We start from the raw sequence: 19,292 nt of genomic DNA on the forward strand, positions 1-19,292 counted from the left end.
TTTAATAGTGTTTTTTTTTTTAAACCCTTTCAAGCCTAAATTTAGTTCTGCCTGAAAAACAAAGGAACTCTTATGTGGTTTGTGGATGCTACCTCCATGCAGCATGGTACATTTTCCGACTTGGTTGTGATGCTGTCCACTCCCTGCAGTCACCGCTACTTTGAGAATTATCATCTATATACTATTTAATCTGCCAAAAAAGTTCCTCCAGTTTTTGAAAAGTTAACTTATTTAGTTTCATCATAATGCACCTTATTATGATTCCATTTTCTTATAACTGGTATTGAAGCCATGTTGGAACAGTTTACCTTTCCCCCTCTCTCTCTTTTTTTTTTTTTATCCATAACACAGTATACCTGAATTACTACCTTATTAATATTATGGTAATGGACAAGAGGATATAATTCACACAACTACCCAAGTAACTAGTCTCTTCTCAAAACTCACCATCAAGGTACACTGTGTCATGCCCACATTGCCATGTAGTTAGGAAAAATTTCTTGTTTCAGCAGATCTTACTTCATTTTTGCTGTGCTGCTTGTGCAGCTCGCACCAGCTGGAGTTTATGACAGTTTGGCATGCTTTTAGCAGCTGTCTTTAATAGTGACACCAAAGTTAAGAACACATACAAAGGAGAATTGGGACTTCATATGTCAATGATCTAAAACATTTGGTTGTCTGCTGGTCTTGGTGAGTTTGGGCTTTGACTGTCTGTAATTAAAAACTGGTGGTTCCGAGCATCCCCTATTGGTTTGCCCCATCCCCCCCGAATTTTCATGAAAAAGTTTCCGTTTTTGTTTCCATGAATTATGCAGAAATGAAGGGCCACAAGTAGCAGTTTTTAATAACACATTCAAAGGTATTGGAACAACTGTACATTTGTTGTGCAATATCCATATGATACTTTCTTACAAAAAAACAAACAAAAAAAAAAAACAAAATAGTGTGATGCTAAATTTGCAAAATGAGTGAATTATAGTGCCAATATAATGAATGCATAGGACTAGCTATCACCAGAAGGCTAAATAAAACTATGAACTATGGCAATGAACTCAAATAACAGCTTGTTCTTTATTCAGAAAAAAAAACAAGTGCAGCAGTTAAATATCTAAAACATAAGAAAGCCTTTAACACTGCTTTTTCAGAAACACTTCAATATCTCTACAGACAGCACTGGCACAGTTGAGTCAGTGGAATCTCTATACAACTCTTTGTGAGGTAAGTCAACTATCCCAACTTCACAATGTGCCTCTGACAACCCCATGTGTAGGCAGAGTAAAGCTGTTCTGACACCTTGCCAAGTGAAAGCAGTGATGTCTCTTAAGTACAGCCCAAATAATGGATGATTACTGCATTTGCAGAATGCTGTAATGATACATTTAATTATTTTTGTTTACATATCTATTAAAGACATTGAACAAACAAAGACTACTCACAGCCCCAGCTCTACGACTGCCATTCATACCCAGCTGTTTAAACCTATAAACTGATGGCCAGATCCAGTTTCCTCCACTGTGGACCTGTGGCATTCATTAGAATCACTTTCTGCAAAAATATTTACGGCAAAGAACAGATGACAGCTACATGCAGAAAACAAAACACTGGCAGCACTTTGCTTTCCTAGGAGAGTAGAAGATCACATGTAAGGCAATGTGATCCCAGTTGGATTTCAATTCACACATGTCTAATTAGTGCATTCAACATTAGGTGACTCTTGCTGTAGCCTAAACTACACCTATATATTAAAATTGTAAGAAGTATTAAAATCCCTCTGGCTTTATGTAGAAATTGCAATAAATAACAATTGTAGCATGAACACATTATTTTCTATAAAGTTTTGATACTACAAGAAAGCACTTCATGTTTTAACTCTTTTGTTCGGTCAGTATTACTACCTCTCACTCCTCCAAGGGCTTAAGTACTCATTTTCAAAAAAACCCTACTTTCCCAGCTACAAACAAAAAAGGCCAACCTGTTTTGCCATCCATTCTCTTTTACAATAAATGTGCAGTGCCACATGATAATTACAGCAAGCAATGTGCATTGAATCCTAATGAAATTCACTTTTTCCAATGAATAAAAGTGAGAAAAACTTCTAAGATGTTACATATCAAGGAAATAGTAAAAAATGTGTGATAAAGCCATTTAGCTAATTAATATGAATGAATATATGGTTAATAATTTGCTTAACCTTTCCCTTATAAACAAAATAGCCCTTTAGTCTGTACATGTCTGACACATGATGGACAAGTCCAAGTCCATATTTATTTTCTGCATGACACCCAATGCTATCGTAATAGGCACTGGCCTCTAGCGACAAAGAATAGAACTAAGCAGGATAGAAAATATAAATAGCTTAATAATTGAAAGTAAAGCTGTGTGTGCAAAAGGTACATAAACACCATGCTAGAATTAAGAGACATTCCTGAAAATATCCATAACATAGGTGATGTTCTTAACACTAATTCCTGAAGCCTACAAAAAAAAACAGTAATCTCGGCCCACCTTAAATCCCTTTGCACCTCTCCATCAGCGTCTTTTGTTTAGTAAATGTGTCGATCAGCACAAGCAGCCTGCTGTCCCATCCCCCACCTTGATGGAGCTTAACTTGGGCAAAAAGTTCTCCCAGCTCAAGCCAAGGCTCCTTATCTGTGTGTGAGGTTCCTGAAGTTGTATAGGGTATATAATAGTGTATCGTTATTTGGAATAAATGCATTTCACAACAAAGATATTCGTACGTGTAGGAAGAAAGGAATTGCAAGGTAAGAAATGCTGAATAATAATGTGAAGTGTATAATGTGTGAAGACTTTAGTCCTAATAACAAATAAATGTGCACTTTTACTCAAGAATATAACCAAAGAATTAAAAAAAAAACACACACACACACACACATTTGTTTCACATGTTGTTGGCAATGAGTTAAAAACCCAAGCTCAAATGTCAATTGACAGGGACTTCATACATGTTCTTTAGTGATGTAGAGGTAAGAACTTATAACCCAAAAGGTCCCGGGGTTCAAGAGCAGGCGCTCCGCATTTTGAATAGCGAGCTGCTATTATTATTATTATTACTACAATAATAGAATCAAATCATACATTTGATCGAAGTCTGTAACACCCGGTATAAATCTTGGCTACTTGTAAAAGTTAGCGCTTGTTTTTTTATTATTCAGTTTTATTTTTTCAGTGACGTTCATGTGGTACAATGAACTTGCCTCTCCCTCTCCGAGTTGGTATTTATATCCATTCTTTTCACAACAGCAGCAATGCCACAGTGGTTACTGTGCCGGACGCCTGCTCAGAACTATTTGTTGTACCAGCAATCAAACATATGATGTCCCGTGACTGCTATCAGACTGGACAAAGGTAGGACCGTAATAGACAGCTTCTTCACTACGATACAGCAGTCTATTTGCCAGCGAAAGCACAAAGCAACTCAGCTTGGCACCATAAAGTAAAATGGGACTTCCAGCAGCTATATTCACTTTAGTATGCGAGCAACTCGCCACACTAGTGTTTAGATCTGGTAGTTTCATGCCGATGGTGTGTGTGCCCAAAAAGAAGAAGCCTTTGACTTCAGTCTGTAACAGTCGGTGTAAAGGTTTTGCTACCTGAAAAAGACATGCATTGAAGAAATGTAAACAGATACACAAATGCTGGTGAATCATGTCTTCTGTATACAGTATCTTGTTATCACTTGAATTTTTTGTTATTCAGTTTTATTCTTGAGTAAAAGCATACTAGTTTCATTATACTGTTATGAAAGTTATTTTATATTCCAGAAACCACTTGAATTAGATCGAATCTGTCTCTCTTCTCTAACACACAAACACATATTCATACATGAAAACATCAATATTTCAAAACACTATGTTATAGAGCACAGGTGTCAAACTCCAGGCCTGGAGGGCCGCAGTGGGTGCAGGTTTCCTTTCTAACCCTTTTCCTAATCAGTGTCCAGTTTTCACTGCTAATTAATTTCTTTTCCCTCTATTTTAATAGCCCTGTCTTTAAGGATTAAGTCTTAAGCCAAACAGAAATGAGACGTGAAATGAGCCAACAGATGACTAGCTAAATTGGGGCTTCAAACTCCAACCGGTTTCTTAATGAGAAGGTGATTCTTGCTGTTAATTAAACCCGTTATTCAATTCTATGCCTTGTTGCTGCTCTCTTTTTACCACAGCAGACATTTCCAAAACTGTTGATATTCTGTTTTTTTCCCTAAGAACTCCTAAAATGTTTTGGTAACCTGAGGGATCAACCTTACTGAGACCTTCATCTTTATTTTCAGATTTTGTTTGATGGGTACAGGTGAGCTGGTCATGTCCTGCTTGTTTTATGTCTCATTACTGTCCGGCTGCTAATTAAGGAAAAAACAACTAAGGGGCCAGAGTCAAGCTAATTAAACCTGAGGCTAAAAAAGTTAATTAGCATCAAAAACTGGCCACTAATTAAGAAGATGGTTAGAATGAAAATCTGTAGCCACTGCTGCCCTCCAGGACTGGAGTTCAACACCCCTGCTATAGAGTACAGGCAAGATCGAGGGGGGAGAGAGGAAAAAAAAAAAAAAAAAAAATGTTCAAATGATGGCTCATGTTCAAATGGCATAGTGATGTATTAAAACTGAACTTGATGTAAATCCACTCACATTCTCAGTCCAGCTCAAACCACTGCGTACGCACGTTTTCGGCTCAGTTTTGCAAACTGGCAGCACCCAGCGTCAAAGCAGTACTGCTGTTCCTGTGTGGTTTGCCTTTATTTTTTAGATTCACATCCCTGGAGCAGCTTTATCAAATACACTGAAAATAACCACATATCGCTTTGAAATTTAAGGCGTCTGATTGTAATCATCCTGTAACAATATAATGGTCCAGGGAATGGCCAAACTATTCAAAATACCACAGCTGCTTTAGCGTTGTTACTTTCAGTGCACCACTTGCTGCCTCAGCTATGTGCACAGTCTATTTGAAATTCTCCCATTTGTCAAATACTTAAGATCCTTTCCTGCACAAACTTCACGGTTCAGAAACTGTTTCATCCCAAGAGCTATAAACATAGAACTGCTTGTATTTATAAATTCAATTACCTCACTGTAAACTTGCACTACAGTTGTAATATTGCACAACCGGAGCCATAATCTGCACTATACATATATGTATATTGTACTTATGCTTTCATATTATGTATTTTTCATTGTTTTTATCGTATTATTATTATTTTATAGGAAAACTAGCAAAATACCCGCGCTTCGCAGCGGAGAAGTAGTGTGTTAAAGAAGCAATGAAAAAGAAAAGGAAACATTTTGAAAATAACGTAACCTGATTGTCAATGTAATTGTTTTGTCACTGTTGTGAGTGATGATAGATAGATAGATAGATAGATAGATAGATAGATAGATAGATATACATATACACATATATATAATACATATATACATATATACATACACATATATATAATACATATATACATATATATATATACATATATATATATACACACACACACACACACACACACACATATATATAAACATATATATACATATACATACATATCTACATATATACACACACAGCTATTTCGTATCAGTGCAATACGCTGTTTGTTAAAACGGTTGACTCCGCTCTTACGTGCAATAACAAATCAAATCATTCAGTTGTCTTTGCTCATATGTCATTTTAGAGCTGGACGCCTGGCATCTTTTTTTGGCCACAAGTTCGTTTATGTTTGGTGTGAGGTTCTGTGTTGTGGAGATTCTCAGGATGGATTGCAGGTGCTCATCAGTGAGGCGACTCCTGTGTGCTGTTTTGTTAGTCTTTATCACTGAGAAGAGCTTCTCACACAGATATGTGCTACCAAACATGCACAAGGTTCGAGCCGCATGTAGACGGACTTTTTTTGTTCTTCAAAGTCACCAAAGCGCCGCGCAAACTCAGTGCGCAATAACTCTAGCTTTGCAATAACTTGCAGCATCATAAGGTAGACTTGATTAACGCGGTAAGTGTTAGCAAGGCAGCTGAAGCGCTGCATTATGGGATCTGTAGTTTATTGTGTTACCAGCGCTTCATATACCCGGGCCATTAATAACAATAATACAGTATATAAAATGATCTCGGGGCGGATATAATTACGCGCCGGGCGGATGTGGCCCGCGCCCTTGAGTTTGACACATATGGACTAAATAGAACTTGAAAAGATATATTTTTCAAATGTGATCGCGCAATTCAGATAGAGTTGACGCACTACAGCCTGCATGCCTCAATGAGTCATCCTCCCCTCGCTCTTACTTTTTTACCGTTCATCTAATGAATACACTGAGTATGGCTTTACCAAAACAATCATTGATGGTGAATAAAGTATCCATTATTCGATATATGTATATATATATATATATATATATATATATATATATATATATATATATATATATACATATATATATACCAGCGTATAGCGGAGAAGTAGTGTGTTAAAAAGCTAGAAAAGAAAAGGGAACATTTTAAAAATAACGTAACATGACTGTCAATATACAGTATTTGTTTTGTGAGTGTTACTGAGTGTTGCTGTCATCAAGGATTTGATTATCATTATTTCTTTCAATCAGGTTCGTATTTGTAGGATGTGTTGTGTTCAAGTTACATTCCGTGTTTGTCAATCGTTGTAAAGATGACAGGTTTCATTCATCGATTCGTTTCTTACTGCATCAATAAACAGCTCGTCTTCTTCTTTATCTGAGACCTGACACACTGCATGCACGGGTTTTTTTTTACACTGTCTTCCTTTAGCGGGACATTGACTTTTTCCAACGTGTGCTTTGTTTCCGCAGTAGCTGGATTTATGAATATGCTTGTAAGTATCAGACGCTTCATATTTTTTGCTGCCTTTTCAATTGTGTAATTCGGTTTTTGTTCAGCGCTCTTTGGAACTGTTGCTTTTTATCTGTGCACTGCGTCAGTTCACGTGAGCCACTCGGTGTACATGTATCGAAGTTTCCCAGCTGTGCTGGTGCCATCTCGTGCTATGTCCATAGCTGTATTTAATGTTACCTTAGTCCTGGCACTTAAAACTTTCTCTCGCAGTTTTGCTGAGTTTGTGTCAAACACCACCCTGACCATCTCATCTTCCTCTCCATAAGCACAGTCCTTCACCCGTGAATATTTACCCGTGGCAGTTTGCTATTGGATTGCCGCTGACGGACGGCCTTATATGGGCAGGCACTAAATTACAAACGCCAGCGCAGCCTGTCTATGAACTTAATTTAAAGTGTAGGTTTACATCGTGCTTTGTTTCCGAAGTAGCAGAACTCATGAATATGGTTGTAAATGTCACTTTCGCTCGCTTCTTATTGTTTCGCTGCCTTCTCAATTATATAATGCATGTTTTCTTCAGCGCTTTTTGAGGTCTTCCTGGTTTTCTATGTACTGCGTGATTACGTGGGAGGCGTGATGATGTCACACGAAACTCCGCCCCCACGGCGTTGAAGCTCATCTCCATTACAGTAAATGGAGAAAAACTGCTTCCAGTTATGACCATTACGCGTAGAATTTCGATATAAAACCTGCCCAACTTTTGTAAGGAAGCTGTAAGGAATGAACCTGCCAAATTTTCAGCCTTCCACCCACACGGGAAGTTGGAGAATTAGTGATGAGTCAGTGAGTGAGTGAGTGAGTGAGTGAGTGAGGGCTTTGCCTTTTATTAGTATAGATAAGTTTGTGGATGATTTATATATTGAACCTCATTGTACTATACAATAACAATTAAGGAATTAAAATTCAATTCAATAGAAGAGAGTGCATATTTTATAGAGGATGATGACTGGCTTCTAAGTCGATTTAGATTTCCAACAGCAATCTTCTTGGAGCTCTTGGTATAATTTTTAAGATGAAATGCATTAAAAGTATGTACAGTATATTATATTATACAGATAAATTGTTAACTTTATTTAAATAATGTATACTGTTAGTAATGAAATGTCTGGGCGCAATGACATAGCGATTGCGATGAGCTGGCGCCCCATTCAGGGATTGGTCCTCCCTTGCACTGTGTGCTTGTTGGGAGTGGTGCAACCCTGGATGGACAGATGGATGGAATAATTAAACATGTACTACGAAGATATTTCAATGTTCCTTAAAAGTTTTAAATTACTGATGGCTTCACATTTATTATTGAACTTATTGTGTGGCGATTGATTACTTGGAGAAAGAAAAGGAAGCACGGGAATTGAGGGTTAGTATGTTTGAAAGACAGTACAGCTGAAAAAAATGATTTCATTGAGGGTCACACATGTCCCAGCAAGCATCTTGTGGGAGGCAGGAACAATCTCTGGATGGGGAACCGCCTCATCACTACCACAGTGCCAACGTGCTTCCTTGCTTAATACATGCTTTAATTAATTTCACATGAACATGACATCAAGTATACATCTTAGTATTTAAATTGTTCAGAGAGCTGTAATATCATGAATGTAATGTATTCTGTGTTTTGGCGGTGTAAGAGAAAGCCCTTTTAAGACGTACCGATTCACACACACAGAGCACAAAGAAGAACACATATAATACGAAGCATTACAAGCAAGAAACTCTAGTAAATTAAACATTGATCTTAAGTTTACGTTTAGGACATTCAGCTTTAATGACAAAATACACTGAGATTGAAGTGGACATTTTGACCTTTTTTTCCTCCGTGTCTCCATTTTTCTCTGCACTCTAATATGCGTCTGTATGACACTCAGTGGTCAGATATCAAAGTTGCCGTAAAACGGCAAGTCGTTGCCCACTGTCTTCTTTTTTATTTCAGGTACTGTACAACTTTCTGAAGTCGAAATGTTGAGTTTCTACACACTCTTTATCACTCGATCGATTTAAATTTTGTTCTTTATACCACTGCTTAAGCCAACAAATAGTATGTTTTTCCTTGCCTCAACTTCACATTTGCTGAAACTAATTTTAATCTTAACCAAACACTGAATCAAAAGGGCTATTTATATTGATTTGCATATTAAAATTTTCAAAATTCTGGGAGGAGTTGGAGTGGGGCGGCAGGTGCATGCACAAGAATTACTTTTAATGCTGACCAGGATTTATGTAGCGGAAGTACATGGAAGTTGGCTTATACACAGTTTTGTGCATATGCCCATTACCACTTTTGTCCATACGCCATGTTTTAGTGTAAATTCTACGCCCAGGTGAAAAAAATTTGATCAATCAGAAAATTATTATCAAAAGTACTTCAAGTTTGCCTTAAGTGACCTGCAGGATTCTGAAGATTAACATAAAATTTTCAAACCCACTTAAATTCATGGTCATGCAGGACTGGAGCTTATCCTGTCATCACTGGCCACTAGTCCATCACAAGGACCATGTACATATGAACACCCCTACTCACACTTGAGCCAATTTAGGATCACCAATTCTATAAGCCTATTTTGGAAAACTGGAAGGAAAATTGGAGAACCCATAGCAAAAAACATGTGGACACAGAGAACCTTCTAACTCCACTTAGCATTGAGTGGACAAGGGGTTTAAACTCATGTTGCTGGGTGTGTGAGGCAGCAGCACTAATCTCTGCGCTATTAGAATTCTGGCGGAACATTCTATTTACAGCCAAGTAAATGGTTTGTCTTTTTGGTCAACAAAATATTTATGTCTAGAGAAAAGTCAAGGCTACATTTCATAGTGGGAAAATATACATATATAAATATTCAAACATGGTGGTGGTGCTTTGCTGCATTTCCACCTGCATGACTAAATCATTAAAAAGATCCAGAATTTCTGCTCTGTATCATTTTGGAGAATGCAAAGCCATCAGTTTGTGAGCTAAAGGACAGCTGGGTCATATTGTAAGATCTTGATCCACAATTCACAAACATTTATGCCATATATTGAAATAGATTAAGAAAACCAATTATTTCTAAAATGCCTATGATCAAATGTGTGACAAAGATGAAGAATGTCAAAGATGAAACAGGCCTATCAAAGATGTAACAAATATTCTTCTATACTACTCTATACCACTTACAAATTGATCAGCATCAGCACAAAAAAAAAACATTCATTTATACTGTGGACATTACTGTTAAATGTGATGTAAACAACAACAGTCCAAGATGGGAAATGATTTTCACAGAGTTCAGGGTATTCTGCACTAGTTTCTTTAATAATCTAAGTTGTTTACTTAGAGTTACAACCAACTAACATTAAGTTTGATTAAAAGACTTGACAACATTCATTAAAAAAAAATACATAAAATTAAATAAAGATTAAACACTGGCAATTATTTTTAGAAACGTTTAGCATTTTTAATATAATTAAAAAGCACAGTTTAAAACTTTGAAAAGTATAATGTCATAGAACATTCTTAAACTGATTTTAAATTGTGGGTTCCTAGCATGTCCATGCAACAGCATGAGCAATTACACTGTTATTTTGCAGGACCCACTGACTCACACATGCACACAGCCAGTTTAGACTTGATAGTTAACCTGACACGCATATCTCAGAGGACTGGAAAGAGGAGGAAGAGGAAGGGGAAAAATAAATAAATAAATAAATAAATAAAAATAAAAAGAGAGAGTATCCAGAGGAAAACCAGTGCGGACATGGGAAGAACTCCACACAGGCAAAAAATGTGTATAATTCAAACTTTGGATGCTGGGTCAGTGATGCTAATCACTGAACCCCCATGCTGTTGTGTAATAATTCATAAACTCTAAAAATCAATTCATAACAAATAAAATATCTTATATACAACTCTGTGATAAATTTTATTAATTTTGAATTCTGGACAAAATAAAGAATTAAAAATAAATAAATAAATACTCTACTAGAAATGAGCAGAATTTTTTTTAAATAAGCACAAAAAAACTTAAAAGATCTATACACTTAGTTTTACTTACATTCATAGTAAACTTGAACTTGAATGGTGGTCCTTCAAAAAATGCTGCACTGTTATCATCGCTTCCAGTCACAAGGCGATATGGTCTTGTCTGTTTAAAATCCACACTGTTGACAACCTTGCTGTGACCGCTTATTTCACCTACTGATGAGCCAGTATCCCATAATAACACAGCTCCAAACCTAAAATCATTATGCGATTGTTAAATTCATTCCACTTTAAGATGAGAAGTGCTTCATAATCTACTATGGTGTATTAGGTTAAAAAAAAAACATACAAGTCATTTCTGTTTTTAAACATTTCTTAAAACAGTAAGGAAAAGCATTCAACATTTCTTATCTATTAATAGAATACGACTCCTTCACCAGAGAAATGCAAATAACAAATACTGCAATAACAGTTAAGGATACTATCTCAACAATCTGAATTTACCAATGACAGTGTTGTACCTTTACTATTAACTTATCCTTAGTCCACTATAACTAACGCATACAGTATAAACACTTCCTCCATCTCTGTACTTTATACTATGAAATTACTTGGGGGTATTTAAAAGTAATACAGTACAATGCATGAATTTATTATAAAAATCCAGAACTGTGTGTATGACACTGCTCATTGGTTCTCAAATTCATTCATCCATCCGTTTTCTAAACCTGCTTTATGCCAAGTACGGTCGTTGGAGAGCTGAGAATAATCCGAGCAAGCATAGGGCATAAGGCAGGAACAATTCATGAAGAACTAGAGACTCATTCTTGTTTTTAGTCAGTCAGTCAGTCATTCTCCAACCCGCTATATCCTAACACAGGGTCGCAGGGATCTGCTGGAGCAAATCCCATCCAACACAGGTCGTAAGACAGGAACAACACAGGGCACCAGCCCACCGCAGGGCGCACACACACACAAAACAATTTAGGAACACCAGCCTGCATATCTTTGAACTGTAGGAGGAAACAGGAGCACCCGGAGGAAACCCACGCAGACACAGGGAGAACATGCAATCTCCACGCAAGGAGAACCTGGGAAGCAAACCCAGGTCTCCTTATTGCAAGGCAGTAGCACTACCACTGCGCCACCCTTCTTGCTTTTATTTATCGGTAATTTAAAATTATTGATCTTTTTTCTCTGCTCATTATATTGTTATTTACTTTTACAAGATCTTTTTAAAAACTTTGAAAGTACATTTCTCTGATACACTTGTTCCATGTAGAGTTTGATCACTCGATTCTATCCAAAAAAAGGAAATTAGAAGAGGCAATGCTGATACAGCTTCAAACAAAGGAAAAAAATAATATATATATATATATATATATATATATACACACACCGTAAGGTTTATTCTTGCTTTGTTTTCAAGCAACAGTTTAAATAACACTTCTAAAACAATTACCTTAATGTTTCAAACACAGAAAAAGAAAGATATGAAATAATACGATTATTAACATAACTTATTTAAAAGCAAGATTTTAATAGAACAAATATCTTGCAGCTAAAAAAGTGTTCCCAAGTAAAAGGTGGAAAACCAAAATGATAAAATAAGTCAAAATATTTGGTTTCTATTTTAGATTTTAAAGAAATTCCCTTGATTATATACTACTGTTCTCACTGGTGTCCATTTAAAAATAAAAAAATAAAAAATAGATTACAAGTTACAAGTTCCAGTGTTTGCCCAGCTGTTGTAATTAGTAATTGAGTGATAGACCAGCCAAATATCAATAACGGTCTCTTCAAACACAATTAGTATATAACTTGAGAATTTCAATGAATTATGATGCTGTCTGCTATAGTTCCAGGTGCCCACTGATGAATCTGGTTTTCTGTACTATTAACAGTGAAAAGCTTTGCTGGAATTGTTCAAGTTTCAGTTTGTTAAGTTAACAAAATGCATTATGAGGTGTAATCTTATATTGTGGAGACCCTGTAACTTGCTAAACATAGTTCCAGTGTACTAAAATATGTAAATTATAAGTGTTTGCATTCCTTGTTTATTTTGTAGGCTTGCTTCAGAACTATGTAAACATGGTAGTTAATTTTTGAGGATTATGTAACCATGATAGCACTCAAGTTTCTAATGCTATAGAATAATACTGTTTCAGAGATTCATTCTATCCTAGTCAACATGTACAAGGACCAGTCCCATTCATATGCCACATAAAGAAATGGAAAGCAGAATTACATTATAGTAGAGTGTCTCAAACGTTCCAAAATCTGGCAGGCCTTCAATATTAACGACATAAGAAAACTTTGCCACCCAAGAGAAAATTGTTATGATGAACTATAAAAGAAATGGTGCATGAGACAGTAGACACTGTAGGGAGTAGTTTGGAGTCTGCTGAATCCCCTCTCTATGAACAACTTTATATGAGCAAAGTTGGTGCATGTTGGGTAGCCAGAATATTAACTCCTAAAATCCTCACTGCATCCAATGTTCCATGAAGAATCTTGGTTTTAAATGGAAAAAATATTAGAGAGATTCTTAACTGGGGATGAGACTTTGGTAGAGGACTATACCTGTAATCCAAACAACCAGAACAGCGAAAGCAGGGTTATTCTCAAACTTCAAAGAACTTCAAGGTCCAGGCCAAAGTGATTTTATGGAATTCAGTGGACATCACTGAAATGGACAAAAGGTTCTGTGTCAGTGTAACATGTTGTCTAAAGATCCCTGGTTAGAATCAGATGCTGCCAAGATCAGCTCCAATACCCTGTGATATGGTGTTGAACTAAGTCGATAAGAAGGCAATGTTACTTTAGAACCGCGCAAACGTTTTAATCTATACTAATAAAAGGCAAAGCACTCACTCACTCACTCACTCACTCACTCACTCACTCACTCACTCACTCACTCACTCACTCACTCACTCACTCACTCACTCACTCACTCACTCACTCACTCACTCACTCACTCACTCACTCACTCACTCACTCACTCACTCACTCACTCACTCACTCACTCACTCACTCACTCACTCACCAACTTCCCGTGTAGGTAGAAGGCTGAAATATGGCAGGCTTATTCCTTACAGCTTACTTACTAAAGTTAAGCAGGTTTCATTTCGAAATTCTACACGTAACAGTCATAACGGTCGATAACGGTCAACAGCGTCCGCCATGTTGAACTTACTTATTTATGGCCGTATCTTCACGAAATTTGGTAGGCGGCTTCCCTGTGCTAACCGAAACCAATGTACGTACTTATTTCGGTGGTATGACGCCACTGTCAGCTGCCATATTGAACTTTCCAACGTCACTAATTCTCCAACTTCACGTGTAGGTAGAAGGCTGAAATTTGGCAGGCTCATTCCTTACAGCTTACTTACAGAAATTAAACAGGTTTAATTTCGAAATTCTATGCGTAACGGTCATAACGGTCGACAACATCCGCCATGTTGAACTTTCTTATTTATGGCCCCATCTTCGTGAAATTTGGTAGGTGGCTTCCCTGCGCTAACCAAAACCGATGTACGTACTTATTTCAGTGGTATGATGCCACTGTCGGTCGCCATATTGAACTTTTCAACGGTCTTTGTTACTTATGGGCCCATCTTCAAGAAATTTGGTACGCGGGTTCCCAACGCTAACTGATTCCTACTTACGTACATATATACGTCCATAGCCTGCAGCTCGGTCACCGTGTGAGGCGCCATTGGGTCCCCATCCCAACGCCTCCCACATTGTTGGCTGCTTGCCTATATAAGGCCGTCCATCGCTCCAGTCTCTACATTCCCTTCCTTGCTTCGTCATGGGATTCATGTCTCCCTGCTGATAACTACAGCCTTTTTATTTAATTATTTAAGTATTTTTGACTTGCTTTACATTGTTCAGCTACCCATTTCCTTTATCATTCCAACCGTACCCCCATTAACATGTCCATCGAGGTGATCACCATCGATCAAAGAACTGTCACTTACCGAGTGGTTTCCATGCCTGGAGATGGCACCTACCTTTTCCATTCTCTTTGTTACATATTGCATGGCCATATCAGGCTCACTCTTGATATCCGGAGGAACATTGTGTCTTATGTATTGAATGACTGGGACAGGTTCAAGGTGTGGACTGATGACGGTACAGGAGATAATTATACTACACAGGAGCACTATAAGAGAGAAATGCTTAAGCCCTTCACCTATGGTTCTGCATGTGAGTTGATGGCTGCCGCTGAATTGTTCGGTTGTCGCTTTCAAGTGTACCGAAATGGCCAAATATTTTACACCTTTCGACAACCGCCAATGCCTCTTAAACATCTTAGATTGACAGGTGACGATTTCAGTAGTGGACCCTTTGATGTTTATGAATGTTTAAACTCTCAAACGCTGGATGTGAAGTTATCGATGAAACCGGTTTTATACTTACAACACTTGACAGATGCCGAATGTCTCTTAAACACAAGTCCTACAAATACTGCCGTTATTGAAACAAACCATGAAACTCAAACCGATTATGACAGCAGCAATCCAAGCTGTGAGATTTGAAACAAGATTACTTTTCACATGGCCAAATGTACGTTGCATGCTCAAGAGTAAGCTCAGCGCACAGCTTGGTCATATTACAATCGGAGGGCCGAACTCACAATGTGGTATACAAAGAGATCCTTAACAAATAATTATTGGTATATTTTCCCTCAGTTTAAAAGGTTTAATTTTCTTCTTAATAAAAATTTTAAGGCAGTACTTCGCCGCTGCGAAGCGGGTATTTTGCTAGTATATAATATAAATAGATAGATATGACAACAACACTCATATCAATGACAAAACAATTACATTAACAATCATCTTACGTTATTTTTAAAATGTTTGCTTTTCTTTTTCATAACTTCTTTACCACACTACTTCTCCGCTGCGAAGCGCGGGTATTCTGCTAGTCTATACTAATAAAAGGCAAAGCCCTCACTCACTCACTCACTCATCACTAATTCTCCAACTTCCCGTGTAGGTAGAAGGCGGAAATTTGGTAGGCTTATTCCTTACAGCTTACTTATAAAAGTTAAGCAGGTTTCATTTCGAAATTCTACACGTAACGGTCGACAACGTCCACCATGTTGAACTTTCTTATTTATGGCCCCATCTTCACGAAATTTGATAGGCGGCTTCCCTGCGCTAACTGAAACCAATGTACGTACTTATTTCGGTGGTATGACGCCACTGTCAGCCGCCCATATTGAACTTTCCAACGTCACTAATTTTCCAACTTCCCGTGTAGGTAGAAGGCTGAAATTTGGCAGGCTCATTCCTTACAGATTACTTACAAAAGTTAAGCAGGTTTCATTTCGAAATTCTACGCGTAACGTTTAACAATGTCCACCATGTTGAACTTTATTTATGGCCCCATTTTCACGAAATTTGGTAGGCAAGCCCCCTGCACTAACCGAAACCAATGTACATACTTATTTTGGTGGTATGATGCCACCGTCGGCCACCATATTGAACTTTTCAACGGTCTTTGTTACTTATGGGCCCATCTTCAAGAAATTTTGTACGCGGGTTCCCAACGCTAACTGAATCCTACTTACGTACATATATACGTCCATAGCCTGCAGCTCGGTCACCATGTGAGGCGTTGGGTCCCCCATCCCAACGCCTCCCACGTTGTTGGCTGTCTGGCTATATAAGGCCGTCCATCGCTCCAGTCTCTACATTCCCTTCCTTGCTTCTCCACGGGATTCACGTCTCCCTGTTGATAACTACAGCCTTTTTATTTAATCCATGGCTTCTCCGATGTTTTTTTGTTCATTTATTACGATTATAGTTATTGTGTACGTATTTTAGACTTACTTTACATTTTTCAGGTACCCATTTTCTTTATCATTCCACCTGTACTCCCATTAACATGTCTATCAAGGTGATCACCATTGATCAAAGAATTGTCACTTACCGAGTGGTTTCCATGCCCGAGATGGGACCTACCTTTTCCATTCTCTTTGTTACATATTGCACAGCCATATCAGGCTCACTCTTGATATCCGAAGGAACATTGTGTCTTATGTATTGAATGACTGGGACAGGTTCAAGGTGTAGACCGATGATGGTACAGGAGATAATTATTCTACACAGGAGCACTAGAAGAGTGAAATGCTTAAGCCCTTCACCTATGCAGCTGCATGTCAGTTGATGGCTGCCACTGAATTGTTCGGTTGTCGCTTTCAAGTGTACCGAAATGGCCAAATATTTTACACCTTTCGACAACCGCCAATGCATCTTAAACATCTTAGATTGACAGGTGACGATTTCAGTAGTGGACACTTTGATGTTTATGAATGTTTAAACTCTCAAAAGTTAGATGTGAAGTTATCGATGAAACCGGTTGTATACTTACAACACTTGACAGCTGCCGAATGTCTCTTCAACACAAGTCCTACAAATACTGTCGTAATTGAAACAAACCATGAAACTCATGCTCAAGAGTAAGCTCAGCGCACAGCTTGGTCATATTACAACCGGAGGGCTGAACTCACAATGTAGTATACAAAGAGATCCTTATCAAATAATTATTGGTATAGTATCCCTCAGTTTAAAAAGGTTTAATTTTCTTCTTAATAAAAATTTTAAGGCAGTAATTCGCCGCTACGAAGCGCAGGTATTTTGCTAGTCAATGCATAAAATGCTCAATTTCAGTACAATGGTCTTTGTAACACTTGATGAGAGGAGTAAAGAGCTTGAAGTCATTTATAAGAATTGGAATCTTTAAAAAAGAATTAAAAATACACACATTTTGAAGAGAGGAATTTTTTGGTAAAATCCTAAAATCAGTGTAAATCTAATTGTCATCTAACTGTCTTTTAAAGCACTACACTAACTGCTTGTTAAAACTGAATCCTTCAAATCAAATCGCCGATTGCCAAGTGCATTCATTCTTGAAAAATGGGGATTTCAACATTGCTAAATGCTTTACTCTCTTGCTGTACTCCAATAATTCCAAATGATTTGGTTGTGAAACTTTCAAGGAAACAAAACTTTTGTAACTAACTGCAACTGTTGACAGAACCAAGGTTGTTCGTTCTGGAAGTCAATTTTTGCAGATGAATACCAACATCTGTTTTAAATCAAAAAAATTATTTGTACTCAAATACTTTAATGTTACAAGTTTACAAATTGTCTACTAGTAACATACTGTCATTTTTATGAGATGAATACATTCTAAAAAAGAAAAGCTGACATCTATGCATTAATCTGTTCTATTTGAATATGCACTTGTTATGCAATATAAATTTGGACTTGCTGTCTGTTAGTTAACTTACTTTTCTCGCCCTTCTCCAACAGCTGCTATTCTCTTGCTGTCTTCTGTCCAAGCCATGTCCTTAATTCTTCCTGCAAATGGTTGGTATTCATACTTAAGTATGTGCTCCTTTTGGGTTGTGTCCCAGATTCGCAGCTTCCCAGAGATATCTATTTTTGTAATAAAAGAAACACATCAATTTAATTTTAACGTTTCACTTAAGACAACAATAAGCAGCAAAGGAAGGCTGTTGAGGAATAACAATTTTATCTTTTGCTGGGCAGAATCAATGTATAGAATTTTGACTTTACTACTGTAGGTAATAAACATTTACTGTTTGCTCTGAAAAGTAAACAAGTGAAAGCTGATTTTCTAAACTCTCACAAATAAATACAGCCATGAAAATTTTTTTTTCCCCAAAAGAAAATGAAAAATGAACTTTAACTTCTTTAAGTTTGTAAAGACTGTAGCTAAGACATCAAGAGAAATGAAAAATGCTTGAAGGATAAAACAAAAGAAAAAAATGTAAATGAGAAAGAATAAAATTAAGACCAAAACCAATTAATCAGGAGGGATGTTCAAAAATGAAGTAGAGAGAAGTTAAGCAAATTCAGTTTCATATACAGAACAATGTTTTCTGTTTACTATTAAGGCAAAAATACAATATCAATGACTCATTGAAGGTACAGTACACACCATGGTTTGGTATTTGCTTACTTTATCACTGTATTGTGAGAAAATAATTTAAATACTGCTTTAAAAATAAGAAAAAAACATTTACTTATGTAGGCTCTCCATTAAAGTTGTACATGTACTTCATTGTTGGATAGTTTCTGCATTATGAGCTACATTATTTTTTCATACCTTGTACATTCAGAAAATATACTGCTATATTATTTACACACCCACTTATGCTATTTTACTGGATAAGCTTCCACAAGGTATCATTTGAACTGACCCTGAAATGTGTACCACATGTACTTAAAGCTAATATTAGCTATACTCTCACTTTTAATGGAGAAGCAAATCTCATTTTTAATAGCATAACAGCTCAATGTGTTGTTTTGCACTTTTCATTTTCAGCTTTCAGTGTAACATATAAACAAAATAGTTAAAGCACCAAGACTGGAGAAAGCAGCTATTTTTATTACTTCTGCCATTTCATTTCTTTCACAATAAAAGAT

The 19,292-nt window shown here is 37.0% G+C and overlaps 1 protein-coding gene across 1 annotated transcript in view; it reads right to left on the reverse strand.

The window, feature by feature from the left end:
• The window catches only part of wdr1 (WD repeat domain 1), a 61,516-nt gene that overhangs the window by 28,684 nt on the left and 13,540 nt on the right, over window positions 1-19,292 (reverse strand). The window contains exons 4-5 of the mRNA XM_039751491.1: window positions 18,131-18,278; window positions 10,898-11,078 (exon numbers count right to left, since the gene is read on the reverse strand). Coding sequence (XP_039607425.1) covers window positions 10,898-11,078; window positions 18,131-18,278 — 329 coding nt within the window. The remainder of the gene's footprint in view (window positions 1-10,897; window positions 11,079-18,130; window positions 18,279-19,292) is intronic.

Source organism: Polypterus senegalus, chromosome 4 (assembly GCF_016835505.1).
Source record: "Polypterus senegalus isolate Bchr_013 chromosome 4, ASM1683550v1, whole genome shotgun sequence".
NCBI classification, from domain to species: domain Eukaryota; kingdom Metazoa; phylum Chordata; class Cladistia; order Polypteriformes; family Polypteridae; genus Polypterus; species Polypterus senegalus.